Source organism: Oryx dammah, unplaced genomic scaffold (genome assembly GCF_014754425.2).
Source record: "Oryx dammah isolate SB20612 unplaced genomic scaffold, SCBI_Odam_1.1 HiC_scaffold_11163, whole genome shotgun sequence".
NCBI lineage: Eukaryota > Metazoa > Chordata > Mammalia > Artiodactyla > Bovidae > Oryx > Oryx dammah.
Genome location: NW_024080556.1, coordinates 4,580,711 through 4,597,985, shown reverse-complemented (window position 1 = coordinate 4,597,985; position 17,275 = coordinate 4,580,711). Strand labels below are relative to the sequence as shown.

Here is a 17,275-nt window from a genome sequence, read left to right as displayed (position 1 = left end):
TACATATCCCAGCATGCAACAGAGGCAACTTTCTCGTGGGCACTACATTTCCCAGAAGGCACGCTACGCCGCAGTGTTTTCTGGGATGAGAACCACGCCGCCTCCAAGCCACAGTGCTACCAGGGAAGCGCGGACCTTTCAACGAGAGCTTTACTAATTCTCACGCTGGGCCCCTGGAAGGCGATGGAGGTGGCTGCTAATTGCTCCCTGCGGGTGAAGAGACCTCTGCTGGATCCCCGCTTCGAGGGTTACAAGCTCTCCCTCGAGCCGCTGCCCTCTTACCAGCTGGAACTTGACGCAGGTGGGAAGCGGCGGCACCCTCTCGCACTCGGTTCCGTTCACCTTTCCGTTTCCTTCGGCGCGACCCATCGTGCATTTTCTTTTTGACTTCGGCTAGCCAGGCGACTGTGGCTTTCCTCACGGTCAAGCCGGGCTGGGGTTTACCATGGCTTTCTCTGGAGAATGACGCCCATTCCCGACCCCCAAGGGAGCCGCCTTAGAATGGCTCTGGCGTAGCACGACCGTGGGTTCCGCCCTCGGCTCTGCTTCCCGGGCTCCGAGAGCCGGCCTGGGGTACTGTCTAGGCCACGCCGCCTGTCGGTCCTGTCTGATCCCTGCTGCAGAGTGCTCAGGACAGGCTTTGCTGTTGGAGCATCCTCTGTGTGCGTTGAGAAGCCACACCTCTTTGGAAGATCTGCTCTTGTACTCTGGCTGAGACCCAGTTCTTAGAAGAGAAACTCTATTGCAGTTATAAACTGTCAGATTGAGGACTCTGTCGTAGATTACAGCTCGAGAAAAAATTGAAGACAACTTGGTTTAGTACCCACACTTCTACTTTTTTGTTTATCTGTCGATGGCGGGAATAATCATCCGTGTTTTTACAATGTAACGAGTGGCATTTTTATTGACGATAAAGAGCCCAGAAATTGCATTTTTAATACACAACCCTGCTGATTCTGATTCATGTTGTCAGTGGATCACACTTTGAGCGATAATCTAGAGTTAATAGGTTTTATAGTATCAAGTAAGTGTTTATTCATTTAATGTATAAATTACACAAACTCAGCAACCTCTCTTGAGAGCCTGTTTTATGTTACGTGCTGATACAATCAAGATGAATATGATACAGTAATGTAAAGTTGCTATTGTCTAGCTAGGAAGAAAGGTATAAGCCAATAATTACAAGAGGATGTGGTAAAGCAGTGATCAGGATATGTACAAAACAGTGATGGTGTTTCCATGTTTCTCAAACCAGCCAGAAAGATCTAGGAAAGCTTCTAGATGAGGGAGTTGATATCTCAGTTGGACTTTAAAGAATAGGTAGGAGTTGATCAGGGTAAGAGAAAATGAGCTTGCTGTTTCTTTTCATTCTCTTTCTCCCACCTTACATAAATAAATGATAACTCCATGTTAATTAGCCTTGCATTAAAAAACCACCTCAAAACTCAGTGGCTCAAAACAGTAAGTAGTTATTAGTGCTTACAAGTCTACAGGTTAGCTAGATGGTTCTAGTCATGACTTGGCTTTCTCATACATTTGGGGTTCTCTGGCTATAGGCTGCTGTAAGATGGTTTCAGATGCTCTCCTCTTGGTTTTCCTCCATGTGGTCTCTCATCCAGCAGGCTGCCACAGGCTTATTCCAAGAGACAAGCAGTGCACAAGAGTTTTTTCAGGCTCTGCTCGCAGTAAGTTTGCTGTTGTTCCACTGGCCAAAGCAAGTAGTATAGTCAAGCACAGAGTGGGTATGTATGGGAAGACTTCTAATGCAGATCGACATAGTCGTTTGTGCTTTAGTCATCTTTGGTGTATTTCTTTTTTTTTTTTTTTTTTTAATCTCTACAGGGAAAGAGCAAATTAGCCATGATCAGCAAATCAGCAGTGGTCAGGCTTTCGCCCCACGACCTCTCGCTCTTGCCCCACGTTTTGTGAATATGTAGTTATGTAACAGCTGAGATCATTTATTGTACTGCACGTTCAGTGCCCCATATAATCACCACCTGAAAAGCCTTTGCGGCTGCGTTATAGCTGTGTCCGCTGGGTCAACCATGAGAGGAGAAAATAGTGTGTCTGTTTCTATGGCTGCTGTGCCAGTCAGGAGACAGTAAACGTGTCTGCCATTCCTACAACTCCTTGAGTTTTCTTCCATCATCCCTGCTCATGCCTTGCCTACCGTGGTTCAACAGTGTGCACAGTGAGGGACAGCGAGATAATCTCCTGTTCAATTTCTCAGCAAAGCCTGTCAACTCAAGATATTGGCTTCTCCATGCCTCTACCCTGGTCCAAATCATCGATATCTCTCACCTGAACTACAGTACCTTCCTGACGAGTCTTCCTGCTTTCGATTTTGGGCACCTTCATTCCATTCTCTTTAAGGCAGTACTTGTTATAGTTTTTAATTCTTTGTTTATTTGATATCTGTTTCCTCCACTAGACTGTGAGCTCGGAGCTCACAGTGGTGTTTCTCTTTTGCTCAGTGCTCACTCTGTAGAGACGGTGGTTGGCATAGTTGATACTCAGTACATTGACTGAATGAAGAAGAGAAGTTGTTGAGGTCATTCCATTCCTGGGAAAGCCTGCGCAAAGGGGAAACAATTAGACTCTATGAAGGGCACTACTGCAGTGCTCTTTTGCAGGAGCAAAAAAATCTGCTGGGAGAGTGAGAAGATTTAGATAGGTGAAGGCACTTTTTATCTTTGGCTTTTTTTTTATCCTGTGAGTCAGTGTTTCCCAGATTTTTCCATGGGCAATTACAAAGTAAAGCTCAGCTGTCTTAGATTTACCAGCTTTTTAATTTCCTTAGTGGAGCTGTTTCTTAAAAACTGTCATGTCCTCACCCACCTTTTCATAATCAGAAGGATATTTTGACACGAAAAAAGCAGGAAGCAAACTGTCACAATAAATATTCCTCTTGAGTACATTGACTGTGAAAAAACTAAGATATTCTTTTTCTCCCTCATTTCACCAGTATTGGTCTTAGAGTATTGTTTGGGATGCACAGGTGGAGGTGATGAGATGTCATTTACATTAGGGTCTTAAGTAGAGAAGGGAAATCGCTAAATTGGGGATTGAATAGTTCACTCTTTGGGGCTTCCCCAGTGGCTCGGAGGCAAAGAATCTGCCTGCGAATGCAGGAGACATGGGTTCGATCCCTGGGTCGGGAAGATCCCCTGAAGGCAGAAATGATAACGGACTCTGGTATTCGTGCCTGGGAAATCACATGGACAGAGGCACCTGTCGGGCTACAGTCCATGGGATTGCAAAAGAATTGGACGCATCTTAGCAACTAAACCACAACAAGTTCACTCCTAGGCTCTGGGAGATTGAGTTTGGACGATGAGGGGAGTGGAGACAGGGAGACCAGTTTGGAGGCTTTGCAGTAGTTCACATGAGGAGCTTTCATTAAGAATTACTTGAGGACGATGAAGAAGAGGTTAATTCTTTTAAAAACTGCCATTTCTAGAGAGAGTATGGGATGATGGAGCTGCTCCTCCTGATGCTTTGATTTCTTTTATAACCAGCCCAGGGGGTTCATATTAATGCAACAAACTGTTGGCAGGCACCTGTGGTGTGTGAAGCTCTGCATTTGGGATGTGAGAATGAAGGTGGGGTGTCTGGACTCGAAGAGCTCAGAGCACTGAGTTTTATTCTCTTGTTTTATGTATTGTTCATTTCAGTTCAATCGCTCAGTCGTGTCTGACTCTATGCGACCCCATGAATCACAGCACACCAGGCCTCCCTGTCCATCACCATCTCCCGGGGTTCACTCAGACTCACGACCATCGAGTTGGTGATGCCATCCAGCCATCTCATCCTCTGTCGTCCCCTTCTCCTCCTGCCCCCAATCCCTCCCAGGATCAGAGTCTTTTCCAATGAGTCAACTCTTCTCATGAGGTGGCCAAAGTACTGGAGTTTCAGCTTCAACATCATTCCTTCCAAAGAATACCCAGGGTTGATCTCCCTTAGAATGGACTGGCTGGATCTCCTTGCAGTCCAGGGGACTCTCAAGAGTCTTCTCCAACACCACAGTTCAAAAGCATCAATTCTTTGGCACTCAGCCTTCTTCACAATCCAACTCTCACATCCATACATGACCACTGGAAAAACCATAGCCTTGACTAGACGGGCCTTTCTGCTTTTCAATATGCTATGTAGGTTGGTCATAGCTTTCCTTCCAAGGAGTAAGCATCTTTTAATTTCATGGCTGTAGTCACCATCTGCAGTGATTTTGGAGCCCCCCAAAATAAAGTCTGACACTGTTTCCCCATCTATTTCCCATGAAGTGATGGGACCAGATGCCATGATCTTCGTTTTCTCAATGTTGAGCTTTAGGCCAACTTTTTCACTCTCCACTTTCACTTTCATCATGAGGCTTTTTAGTTCCTCTTCACTTTTCTGCCATAAGGGTGGTGTCATCTGCATATCTGAGGTGATTGATATTTCTCCCGGCAATCTTGATTCTAGCTTGTGCTTCTTCCAGCCCAGTGTTTCTCATGGTGTACTCTGCAGGGTGACAGTATACCACCTTGACGCACTCCTTTTCCTATTTGGAACCAGTCTGTTGTTCCATGTCCAGTTCTAACTGTTGCTTCCTGACCTGCATATAGGTTTCTCAAGAGGCAGGTCAGGTGGTTTGGTATTCCCATCTCTCTCAGAATTTTCCACAGTTTATTGTGATCCACACAGTCAAAGGCTTTTGCATAGTCAATGAAGCAGAAATAGATGTTTTTCTGGAAGTCTCTTGCTTTTTCGATGATCCAGCGGATGTTGGCAATTTGATCTCTGGTTCCTCTGCCTTTTCTAAAACCAGCTTGAACATCTGGAAGTTCACAGTTCACGTATTGCTGAAGCCTGGCTTGGAGAATTTTGAGCATTACTTTACTAGCATGTAATTGTTCTAAAACCCGCTATGCTACCCCCTGTGACACTGCATAAACAGTAAATGTCACTCTGTCTTTTTCTATCCCAAAGAACTAAGCAATAAAAATATTTTGTATAAAATGTAACTGCCCTTTGACCTAGCAATTCCATTTCTGGGCATTTCTCTTATATTTTTTTTTTCCCCTAGACTCTCCACTCAGTAAATGTATATATTTTCACTTAGCTAATTCATACTCCATTCTTTCATCTTGGTTTACAAGAAAATCAGATTCCTTTCTTGACTATTAGAACCTATACTATAAAATCGGTACAAATTAGAATATGTACTTTTCCATAGACCTGATTCTTCATAGACTATATCAAATTTCTCAGCATTTGGTGTCTGTTTTCTCTAAGACTATATTCTGTGTTGAAAGTCCTGTATCCATCTTTTTCAGTATTTCATCTCTGGAGCTGAAGCATGACTAATTAGTAATAGATGATTTTATATTACACACAACATTAAACAGCTTTTTTTGTTCAGTCACTCAGTTGTGTCTGACTCTTTGTGACCCCATGGACTACAACATGCCAGGCTTCCCTGTCTTTCATTATCTCCCAGAGTTTGCTCAAATTCGTGTCCATTGAGTCAGCGATGCCATCTAACCATTTCATCCTCTGTCGTCCACTTGTCCTCCTGCCTTCAGTCTTTCCCAGCATCAGGATCTATTTCAGTGAGTTGGCTCTTGACCTTTGGTGGACAAAGTATTGGAGTTTCAGCATCAATCCTTCCAATGAATATTCAGGGTTAATTTCCTTTAGGATTGACTGATTCGATCTCCTCGCTGTCCAAGGGACTCAGAGGATTCTTCTCCAGCACCATAATTTGAAAGCATTAGTTCTTGGCACTCAGCCTTCTTTAAGGTCCAACTCTCACTTTGGTACATGACTGCTGGAAAAACCATAGCTTTGACTAAATGGACCTTTGTTGGCAAAGTGATGCCTTTGCTTTAAATATGCTGTCTAGGTTTGTCATACCTTTTCTCCCAAGGAGCAGGCGTCTTAATTTCATGATTGCAGTAATTTTTGAGCCCAAGAAAACATGGTCTGTCACTGTTTCCATTGTTTCCCCATCTATTTGCCATGAAGTGATGGGACCGGATGCCATGATCTTAGTTTTGAATGTTGAGTTTTAAGCCAGCTTTTCCACGCTCCTCATTCACCTTCATCAAGAGGCCCTTTAGTTCCTCTTCGTTTTCTGCCATGACAGTAGTGTCAACTGCATATCTGAGTTTATTGATATATCTCCCAGCAGTCTTGATTCCAGCTTGTAGTTCACCCAGCCTGGCATTTTGCATGATGTAATCTGTGTATAAGTTACATAAGCAGGGTCACAGTTCACAGCCTTGACGTACTTTCCCAATTCTAAGCCACTGTGTTGTTCCATGTCTGTTTCTAACTGTTGTTTCTTGATGCGCATACAGGTTTCTCAGGAGGCGGGTAGGTACTCTGGTATTCCCATCTCTTTCAGAATTTTCCAGTTTGTAGTGATACACACAGTGAAAGGCTTTCTCATAGACAATGAAGCAGAAATAGATGTTCTTCTGGAACTCTCTTGCTTTTTTCTGTGATCCAGAGGATGTTGGCAATTTGATCTCTGGATCGTGTACCTTTTCTGAATCCAGCTTGTACATGTGGAAGTTCTTGGTACATGTATTGTTGAAGCCTAACTTGAAGGATTTTGAACATTAGCTTACTCCCAATGGGGCTTCCCTTGTGGCTCAGCTGGGAAAGAATCCGCCTGCAATGTGGGAGACCTGGGTTCAATCTCTGGGTTGGGAAGATACCCTGGAGAAGGGAAAGTCTACCCACTCCAGTATTCTGGCCTAGAGAATTCACAAAGAGTTGGACACGACTGAGCGACTTTCACTTGCCACATGTGAAATGAGCTCAATTGTGTGGTACTTTGAATTCTTTGACATTGCCTTTCTTTGGGATTGGAATGTGGCCAGTCCTGTGGCCACTATTGAGTTTTCCCAATTTGCTGGCATATTAATTGCAGTAGTTTAACAGCTTTACTGAGATATAAATGACAATAATCTACAGATATTTAAGTGTATAGTTAGTTTTGATGTGTGTCTGTATACACTTAGGAAGTCATTACCACAATCAAGAAATTAAACTTAGCCATCATCCCCAGAATTTCCCTTGTTCCTTTCTGTATCTGGCCCAGAGTTAGTTAGGGAACAGGGAGGAAGAAAAACGCAGAAGTGATCTCCCCTTGTAGCCCACCAGGCTCCTCTGGCCATGGGATTTCCCAGGCAAGAATACTGGAGTCGGTTTCCATTTCCTTCTCCAGGGAATCTTTCCAACCCAGGGATCGAACCCAGGTCTTCTGCACCAGCAGGCAGATTTTATTTTATTTTTAAACCACTGAGCTACCAGGCATGCCCCTAAGGTTTATAATGTACATCTTTAAATTATTACATGAAACATTCAAATGATATTTTATTATTTCATGTATAGTTTGAGAACCAAAAGTATACTTCCATTTCTCTCCTTTATGCTATTGTCATGCATTTTACTTTTACATATTACTATAAACTAACATGTTGTTGATCAGTCTCTTAAGTTGTGTCCGACTCTTTGGGACCTCATGGACTTCAGCACACCAGGCTTCCCTGTCCTTCACCATCTCCTGGAGTTTGCTCAAACTCATGTCCATTGAGTCGGTGATGCCATCCAACCATCTTAGCCTCTGCCACCCCCTTCTCCTCCTACCCTCACTCTTTCCCAGCATCAGGGTCTTTTCCACTGAGCTGGCTCTTCACATCAGGTGGCAAGAGCATTGGAGCTTCAGCATCAGTCCTTCCAGTGAATATTCAGGGTTGATATCCTTTAGGATTGACTGTTTTGATCTCCTTGCTGTCCAAGGGACTCTCAAGAGTCTTCTCCAGCACCACAATTTGAAAGGATCAGTTCTGAGGTGCTCAACATTTTGTTTAAATAGTTAATTACCTCTTAAAGATGTAAAATTAGGGGAAAAAAATCTTAACATATTTACTCCTATAGTTGCCATTTCTGGTGCCCTTCGTTCCTTTATGTCGATCCATAGTGTTATCTGTATAATTTTCCTCTGCCTGAAGGACTTTTAATATTTCTTACAGTGTGGGTCTTCTGGTGGTGAAATATTTCAGCTTTTGTGTGTCTCAAAACATTTTACCCCTGTGTCTTATTACTTGTATTGTTTCTCATGAGAGATCATATGTTATCCTTTGTTCTTTTATGCGTGATATCTCTTTTTCCTCTGGCTGTGTTTATTTTTCTCTTTCATCCTGACTTAGAGTGGTTTGATTATATTGTGTGTTGATGTGGTTTTCCTCATGGTTCTTGTGCTTGGGGTTTGCCGAACTTCCTAGATCCCTGAATTTATAGTTTTCATCAGTTTTGGCAAGTTTTCAGCCATTATTTCTTCTATTCTTTTTTTTCCCCCCTGCTCTGTTTTCTCCTTTAAGGAATCTAGTTACCCATTATTTGTTTGTTTATTCATTTTGGGCTGTGCTGGGTCTTCGTTGCTGCTTGCAGTTTTTCTCTAGTTGTGGAGCACAGGCTGTAGGTACATGGGCTTCAGTGGTTGCAGCCCATGGGCTCAAGAGTTGCAGCTCACAGCTCTAGAGCTCAGGCTCAGCAGTTGTGGCACATGGGCTTAGCGGCCTTGCAGCATGTGGGATCCTCCCGAATAAGGGATTAAACCATTGTCCCCTGCATTGGCAGGTGGATTCTTAACCACTGGACCTGCAGGGACGTCCTCATTAATCCATTTTTAAATTATGAGAAGTTAAACAGCAGCTCATCAATGCTCTTTTTATTTTTTCTGTTTTTATTGTTTTGTTTTTTGTTTGTTTTTGGGCATGCTGCGTGGCATGCAGGATCTTATTTTCCAACAACCTGTACCCTCTAAAGTGGAAGCTGCTGCTACTGCTGCTAAGTCATTTCAGTCGTGTCCGACTCTGTGTGACCCCATAGATGTCAGCCCACCAGGCTCCCCCGTCCCTGGGATTCTCCATGCAAGAACACTAGAGTGGGTTGCTATTTCCTTCTGCAGTGCATGAAAGTGAAAAGTGAAAGTGAAGTCGCTCAGTCGTGTCCGACTCTTCGCGACCCCATGGACTGCAGCCTACCAGGCTCCTCTGTCCATGGGATTTGCCAGGCAAGAGTACTGGAGTGGGGTGCCATTGCCTTCTCCGAAAGTGGAATCAGAGTCTTAAACACTGGACCGTCAGAGAAGTCCCTTAAGTCTGTTTAATTTTGGACAGTTTCTGTTTTCATGCCTTTAATTTTACTCTTCTTTTCCAATGTCTGTTCTGTCATTAATTCCATCCAGTATGTTTTTCATCTTAGTTTTCATCTCTAGAAGTTTGATTTAAATGATTTTAATATCCTTCATATCTCTAGTTGTTATGATGAACATTTGGAATGTACTTTAATCAATACTTTAATGTTTTATCCTGCTAATTATAACTTCTGTGACCATTATCTGTTGGCATCTGTTGACTGATTATTCTCTTCATTGTGGGTTTTGTTTTCTTTCCTCTTTAGGAAACCTGGTAATCTTGGATGCAAAAAGTTGTGAATTTTACCCTATTGTATCCTTATAAATCGTCTTGAACTTTGTTCTGTGATGCAGTTACTTGAATTTATTGCATTAGCTTTACTGGTTGTTGCTTTTTTAAATTTATTTTTTAGCCTAGTCTAGAGCAGTGCTGAGTCTGTGGCTGATTATTCCCCACCTCTGAGACAGGACTGGTCTATGTATTCTGCCTATGAATTAGTAGTTTGCTCTGCTCTACCTAATGGGAACGGTCACAGCTCCCAGCCTTGTGTGAGTTCCCATTTCTGTTCCCTCTAGTCCCTTCCGTTGGTCCTTTCCCTGGCCTGGAGTGGTTTCCTCAAACACGTGCCACTAGTCGTCTGCTGAATACTCGAGAGGCCCTCTGCAGCTCTGTGGAGTGCTCGCTCTGCGGCTGTCTTCTCTGATACTCTGCCTGATGAACTGTAGCTGCCTTGGTCTCCCCAGACTTTTCAGTTCAGATTCCTCGACCCAGGGAGTCGGCCACGTTCTACTTCACTCACCCCTCTTTGTGCTGTGGGCTGGACACTCAGTCAGGGCACCAAGCTGGGGCACGGTAGGGCTGACCTCATTTGTTTCTCATCTCTTAAGGATCACTGTCCTTTGTTGCCTGTTGTCTCATGTCTTGAAAATTACTGTTTTATATAATTTTGTCTGATTTATTTTGTCTTACTGATTGTTTCTGAGGGAAGGATAAATCTGGTCACTATTATTCCATCTTGGCTGCTCAGTACATGTTTTTAAGTGAGAGTAATTTCTGTAGAATATTAGAGCTGGAAACAAAATTGAAATGGACTCATGAGCATAATGAGAAAATGGGAGTGTAGACTGTTTATTTAGAGAAGTTTGAGAAATACAGGGCGGAAGAAAGCTCTGCTTTGAGTGCAGAGCAGAGGAATCCTTTCTCATGTGTTTTGTGAGTGGGGGAATTTTCGACATATTAGGTGAAGGAGGAGGGGCCAGTGAAAAGGAGATAGATAACCTGAGGAAGGGCCCAGAAGAGGCAGAAGAGAAGGAAGTCATCAATAGCTATGTGAGAATTAGCCTTGGAAGGGAGAAGAGGAACAGAGAAATTAACACTCTTCTCAGGCATCATATAGCAAATACTAAACATGTTCTTTAATATAGGCCTGTCAATAACTTATAGGGTAAGTATTGTTCACTTCTATGACAGGTGAGAAATCAGGGTAGACAGGTAACTTACCCTTAAGCTGCTCATCAGTGGATAACCTGACCCAAAAGCAGATGCTCTTCCTGGTCCCTGGGCTGTTTCTTCAAGGCAAGGAGAATAAAAGCTGGTTAAAAAAATTTAGGCAATAATTAAAATAAAGGGAGAGAAAAGCTGTGTAACCACTGTTTTGTATAAGTTTACTATAAAATTCATGCCTACTCTTCTGGAGGAAAATTTGGGGGAAAAGCAGATCTAAGTATGATGGTACAGAAGCATTATATAAAAGAGTTTAGTGGGAGCAGTGCTGCTGAGTCTAGCCTTGCCCTGTTCTATACATTTGCTTCAGAACTAGCTCTACAAACTTGTACTCTGGCTTCTTTACATCTTTATATGCAAAGAGCAGCAAACTCAGCAACTAGGTGGAAAGAAGATAAATGGTCTACGAAGTGACCTTTGTAAAGTAATTCAATCTAATTGTATATTCTGAAAGGACAGGAAGCTGTCATTGTGACCATTATTAGCATTCTTTGGCCAGGGACCATATCTGTTTTATTTACCAGTATTTGCTCAATGCCAAACACCATGTCTGGCACAAAGTAGACATTCAATAAATCAATTTGTGAATGAAAATCTATAGATTTTTGAGGTCCATGCATGTTATATAAGAAAGTTAGGTAAACATTAAGGGAGACTCCCCTGTTGTTAGGCCCCAAGTACTTTTTAAAAGAATAAGGGAAAAGGCTTTTCCAGCAGGGCTCTTGTAGTATATTTCCAATAATGAAATAGTTTACTTACAGTGACTTGTTAGCTCTTTGCTAAAGAGATCGCTCATCTTCAGTCACCTCACAGAGCCAAGCTAGCTTGGAGACTCCACAGAAGAGCCCTGCCAGTGGTTAAGCTCTGTCACATTCTGGATGTTGCTTTTCTCATTTCATTTCCTCTACCTGCCTTTTTATACTTGAGATGATTGGCATGATAAATGCAGTAACTTTAAGTATGTAATGTTCCCTTTTCTTGTGTCCTAATAAATTATATAAATTAATCTTGTCAGAACACAGCAAGACTGAGACTGTTTCATGGTTTCCTAACACGGTTTTTCAGATCCGTGCATTCACAGTCGAGTACGCATTTGTACTAAGGCAAAGGGCTAAGAAGTTTCTGGCTTGTTCAGCATTGCCCAGGTCTTTGGCACAAGTATGAAGAAAATGTATTTGTTGTATCATTGCCTCATGTTACTGCTTTGCGCCATTATGTTAGCGTGTATACTTCCTGCAGTATCGAGTTTAATCCACACAGTGGTGCTAGAAAACCAGGAATTGTTTCTCATCAGTGTGTCTGTATTCTTAGCTTCCATATGAAATAAACACTTCCTCGAGTTATGTAGTAACAGTTTCCTCGACTTCTATCAAATCCATCATAAAATTACAATGATTTTACCTCTGGAGGTCTCTAAACTTCAGCCATTCTTACCTGGATGACTACAGTAGCGTCCTGGTGGGTCTTCCAGGGTTTCCTTTGCTCTGCTCTGTTTTCCATATTTAGTTACGAGTAAACCTTCTGTCGGAGAAGGCAATGGCACCCCACTCCAGTACTCTTGCCTGGAAAATCCCATGGACGGAGGAGCCTGGTAGGCTGCAGTCCATGGGGTCGCTGAGGGTTGGACACGACTGAGCGACTTCACTTTCACTTTTCACTTTCATGCACTGGAGAAGGAAATGGCAACCCGCTCCAGTGTTCTTGCCTGGAGAAACCCAGGGACGGGGGAGCCTGGTGGGCTGCCATCTGTGGGGCTGCACAGAGTTGGACACGACTGAAGTGACTTAGCAGCGGCAGCAGCAAACCTGTAAATTTGAATCTAGACCTTACTCTCCTACTTAAAAGCTAGTAAATGAATTATTACATTGAGTTTATCAGCAAAGATGAATATAGCAAGGCCTTTTGTGATCCACCTTCTGCCCAGTTCTCTAGCTTCATACGTCTGTAGCCTTTCCTCGTGCAGTTCTCCTTGTGATCAGTTGGGTGGGTGGTGGGTGGGGGTGTGTGCGTGTGTAGGTGTTCTTTGTGTGTGTGCGCTCAGTTAAGTTGGACTCTCTGACTTGCTTTTTGAAATCAAGAGTAAGTTTTTCCTTCTACTTTTGCCTGCGTGTGAGTGTGTGTTGGCGTACTTTGTATGTGTGTGTGCTCAGTCAAGTAGGACTCTCTGACTTGTTTTTTTGAAATGAAGTTTTTCCTTCTACTTTTGCCAGCTATCCTTTGCCAGTGATAAGTAAGGGAGTGTGTGTGTGTGTGTGTGTCAGACTCTCTGACTTGTTTTTTTGAAATGACGTTTTTCCTTCTACTTTTGCCTGCTGTCCTTTGCCAGTGATAAGTAGGGGTGTGTGTGTGTGTGCTCGCGCTCAGTCAAGTCAGACTCTTTGCAACCCCATGGACTGTAGCCCGCCAGGCTCCTGTATCCATGGGATTTCCCAGGCAAGAATATTGGAGCGGGTTGCCATTTCCTGCTCCAAGGGATCTTCCCAACCCAGGGATCCAACCTGTGTCCCTTTGGCTCAAACTTTTGAAAGCCTTCATTAATCTCCCCAAGTAGATCAGCTTCCAGTGTTAGTGGTTCTCACAGTTTCCAGTAATTTTTCTCTGTACAATTTATTTTAGTTTAATTATATATTTATTTAATTATATACATATTTACATTTATATGGGTCTTCCCTGTGACTCAGCTGGTAAAGAGTCCACCTGCTATGCGGGAGACCTGGGCTCGATCCCTGGTTAGGAAGATCTCTTGGCGAAGGTAACGGCTACCCACTCCAGTATTCTGGCCTCGAGAATTGCATGGACAGTATAGTCCATGGGGTCGCAAAGAGTCAAACATGACTGAGCGACTTTCACTTCACTTCACTTACATTTATATATAATGTATTTATTTATTTGCCTAACGTCCATTTTCCCACTCGATCACAAGTGTTAAGAAGATAGATTCTGTGATCTTATGCCTATTAAAATATTTGCTGAATAAATGTAAGTCAGTCAGTACTCAAGACGGGTATTAGAAGTAGGGACAGGTGAGCATTTGGGGAAAAAAGATGAAAATACTTTCAATCAGAATATAGTAAGGTGAGTTTCATAATTAAGTAAAGTACTGGCCAAGCATAGTCTACTTATGTATTTCCTTTGGGAACAGAAATTACTTCTAGGTCATGAGCAGCCCTGAACTATAAGGATTTCTATCTACATAAAAGAGAAGGAGGAGTGGGAGGCAGATTTAAAATTGTAGAAGCAGCTAAGAAAGTAGATCTTATAAGTTCTTATAATAAGAACAGTTCTAACTATGTGAGTTGATGGATGTATGTGTTAAATAAGCTTATGTGGTAATCACTTCACAATACATACATATATCATTATGTTGTATACTGTAAACTTACACGATGTTGTATATCAATTATATCTCAATAAAGCTGGAAAAAGTAAAATTATGGAAGTCTCTAAAGCCCTAGTGGAAAAGAAGCACTGTTCTTTGAGTAGGAAACCTTGTTTCTGTTCCAGATATGATATTGTTTTGTTCTGTATTCTTGGGAAAGATGTGGTATTACAGTAGTCACCATTTACACTTCATTTGTTTCCATCATTATATAATGAGATAATTAAAACATTCTCTTTATTTCTTAACATGTAGTAAAAATGAATGAGTTAATAGACAGGAAAGGATTTTTTAAAGTACAAAAACACTTAATAATGTAGTATACTTAATATTTGCCCAGAAGACAGGGAATCTGTCAATTTTAGAATTTCTCTGTTCTTTATATTCATAATTATAAGGAAGAGATACCTAAAAGAAAAGAGTGTGGTGTGAAAAGCTCTATCTCCTGCAGCACTATACTATAACTTCTGTAAGCGAACGGCCTTGTCAGTTTGATTCACTGTTTACCCTTTGCACACAGTGCCTAGTTTGTGCCCAGAAATTGTTTTTGAATGAATAATATAAGTAAATTGTCCTGAAAGCCTTGGTAATTAGCGTTCTGCTTTTTTTTTTTCTTAACTTTGTTGGCATTCTGCAGAAAAGAACAATCTGAGGAAAGCTCTTGGTGTTTATGTTTCTTTTTCTTATATTGCAGCTGTGGCAGAAGTAAAACTTCGAGATGATCAATATACCCTGGAACACATGCATGCTTTTGGAATGTATAATTACCTACACTGTGATCCATGGTATCAAGACAGTGTCTACTACATTGATAACCTTGGAAGAATTATGAATTTAACAGTGATGCTGGTAAGAAAAAGATCTATAATATTAGGATTTTTCCAATAAATTTGATCCTTAATTTTCACTTTTCATCTGATGGCCTCAGAATTGAGGTACACATACCTTTAATATATGGAGTCATGTCATCAGTTTGTACAAGGCTTCATTTTGTTTAATTCAACTTTAATTTTTCCCTTCATTCCTGTTACTTTAACTTAGTCCCCTCTACTCCTACCAGTAGGCAATTACTTAATGTATTTTATATCTCAATATTGATGTAACCGTTCATGTCTGCTTTTTCTATGTCAGTTGTTAGCCCTGACTGTGACAGTGGATTTATCTGTGAGTCCCTTTCGGTTCACTTTTGCTTAATGTATTTTTAAGTATGTTAATTGGGATAGATCTCTTAGGATTGTTTTGTCTGCTGTGGATCGGTCCTTTTAGCGTTATAAAATATCCCTATTTATCTCTGGGCTTTGGGAATAATTTCTGTCTTCAAATCTTCTGATATTTAATATAGCTGTCCTGGCTTTTTGTTTGTTTAATTAGTATTTGCCTTTTTCTATTCTTTTTCTTTGAGTTTGTAAGTGTTGAGTTCAGTTCAGTCGCTCAGTCGTGTCCGACTCTTTGTGACCCATGAATTGCAGCACTCCAGGCCTCCCTGTCTATCACCAACTCCCGAAGTTTACTCAGACTCACGTTCATCGAGTCAGTGATGCCATCCAGCCATCTCATCTTCTGTCATCCCCTTCTCCTCCTGCCCTCATTCCCTCCCAGCATCAGAGTCTTTTCCAGTGAGTCATTTCTTCGCATGAGGTGGCCAAAGTACTGGAGTTTCAGCTTTAGCATCATTCCTTCCAAAGAAATCCCAGGGCTGATCTCCTTCAGAATGGACTGGTTGGATCTCCTTGCAGTCCAAGGGACTCTCAAGAGTCTTCTCCAACACCACAGTGCAAAAGCATCAATTCTTCGGCGCTCAGCTTTCTTCACAGTCCAACTCTCACATCCATACATGACCACTGGAAAAACCATAGCCTTGACTAGACGGACCTTAGTCGGCAAAGTAATGTCTCTGCTTTTGAATATGCTTTGTAGGTTGGTCATAACTTTTCTTCCAAGGAATAAGCATCTTTTAATTTCATGGCTGCAATCACCATCTGCAGTGAATTTGGAGCCCCCCAAAATAAAGTCTGACACTGTTTCCACATCTATTTCCCATGAAGTGATGGGACCAGATGCCATGATCTTCGTTTTCTGAATGTTGAGCTTTAAGCCAACTTTTTCACTCTCCACTTTCACTTTCATCAAGAGGCTTTTTAGTTCCTCTTCACTTTCTGCCACAAGGGTGGTGTCATCTGCATATCTGAGGTGATTGATATTTCTCCTGGTAATCTTGATTCCAGCTTGTGCTTCCTCCATCCCAGCGTTTCTCATGATGTACTCTGCATATAAGTTAAATAAGCAGGGTGACAATATACAGCCTTGATGTAGTCCTTTTCCTGTTTGGAACCAGTCTGTTGTTCCATGTCCCATTCTAACTGTTGCTTCCTGACCTGCATATAGGTTTCTCAAGAGGCAGGTCAGGTGGTCTGGTATTCCCATCTCTTTCAGAATTTTCCAGTTTATTGTGATCCATACAGTCAAAGGCTTTGCCATCGTCAATAACGCAGAAATGGATGTTTTTCTGGAACTCTCTTGCTTTTTCCATGATCCAGCGGATGTTGGCATTTTGATTTCTGGTTCCTCTGCCTTTTCTAAAACCAGCTTGAACATCAGGGAGTTCACGGTTCACCTATTGCTGAAGCCTGGCTTGCAGAATTTTGAGCATTACTTTACTAGCATGTGAGATGAGTACATTGTGCGGTAGTTTGAGCATTTTTTGGCATTGCCTTTCTTTGGGATTGGAATGAAAACGGACCTTTTCCAGTCCTGTGGCCACTGCTGAGTTTTCCAAATTTGCTGGCATATTCAGTTGCAGCACTTTCACAGCATCATCTTTCAGGATTTGAAATAGCTCAACTGGAATTCCATCACCTCCACTAATTTTGTTCATAGTGATGCTTTCTAAGGCCCTCTTGACTTCACATTCCAAGATGTCTGGCTCTAGGTGAGTGATCACACCATTGTGATTATCTGGGTCATGAAGCTCTTCTTTGTACAGGTCTTCTGTGTATTCTTGCCACCTCTTCTTAATATCTTCTGCTTCTGTTAGGTCCATACCATTTCTGTCCTTTATCAAGCCCATCTTTGCATGAAATGTCCCCTTGGTATCTCCAATTTTCTTGAAGAGATCTCTAGTCTTTCCCATTCTGTTGTTTTCCTCTGTTTCTTTGCATTGATCGCTGAGGAAGGCTTTCTTATCTCTCCTTGCTATTCTTTG

General features: G+C 42.1%; 1 protein-coding gene across 2 annotated transcripts in view; it reads left to right on the top strand.

Moving 5' to 3' along the window:
* The first annotated feature begins 73 nt into the window (after positions 1 to 73).
* LOC120860676 (nudC domain-containing protein 1) overlaps positions 74 to 17,275 on the top strand; it is a 92,540-nt gene continuing 75,338 nt past the window's right edge. For both annotated transcript variants that reach the window (XM_040236428.1, XM_040236427.1), the window contains exons 1-2: positions 74 to 301; positions 14,768 to 14,922. In XM_040236428.1, coding sequence (XP_040092362.1) covers positions 184 to 301; positions 14,768 to 14,922 — 273 coding nt within the window. In that variant the 5' untranslated portion in view covers positions 74 to 183. The remainder of the gene's footprint in view (positions 302 to 14,767; positions 14,923 to 17,275) is intronic.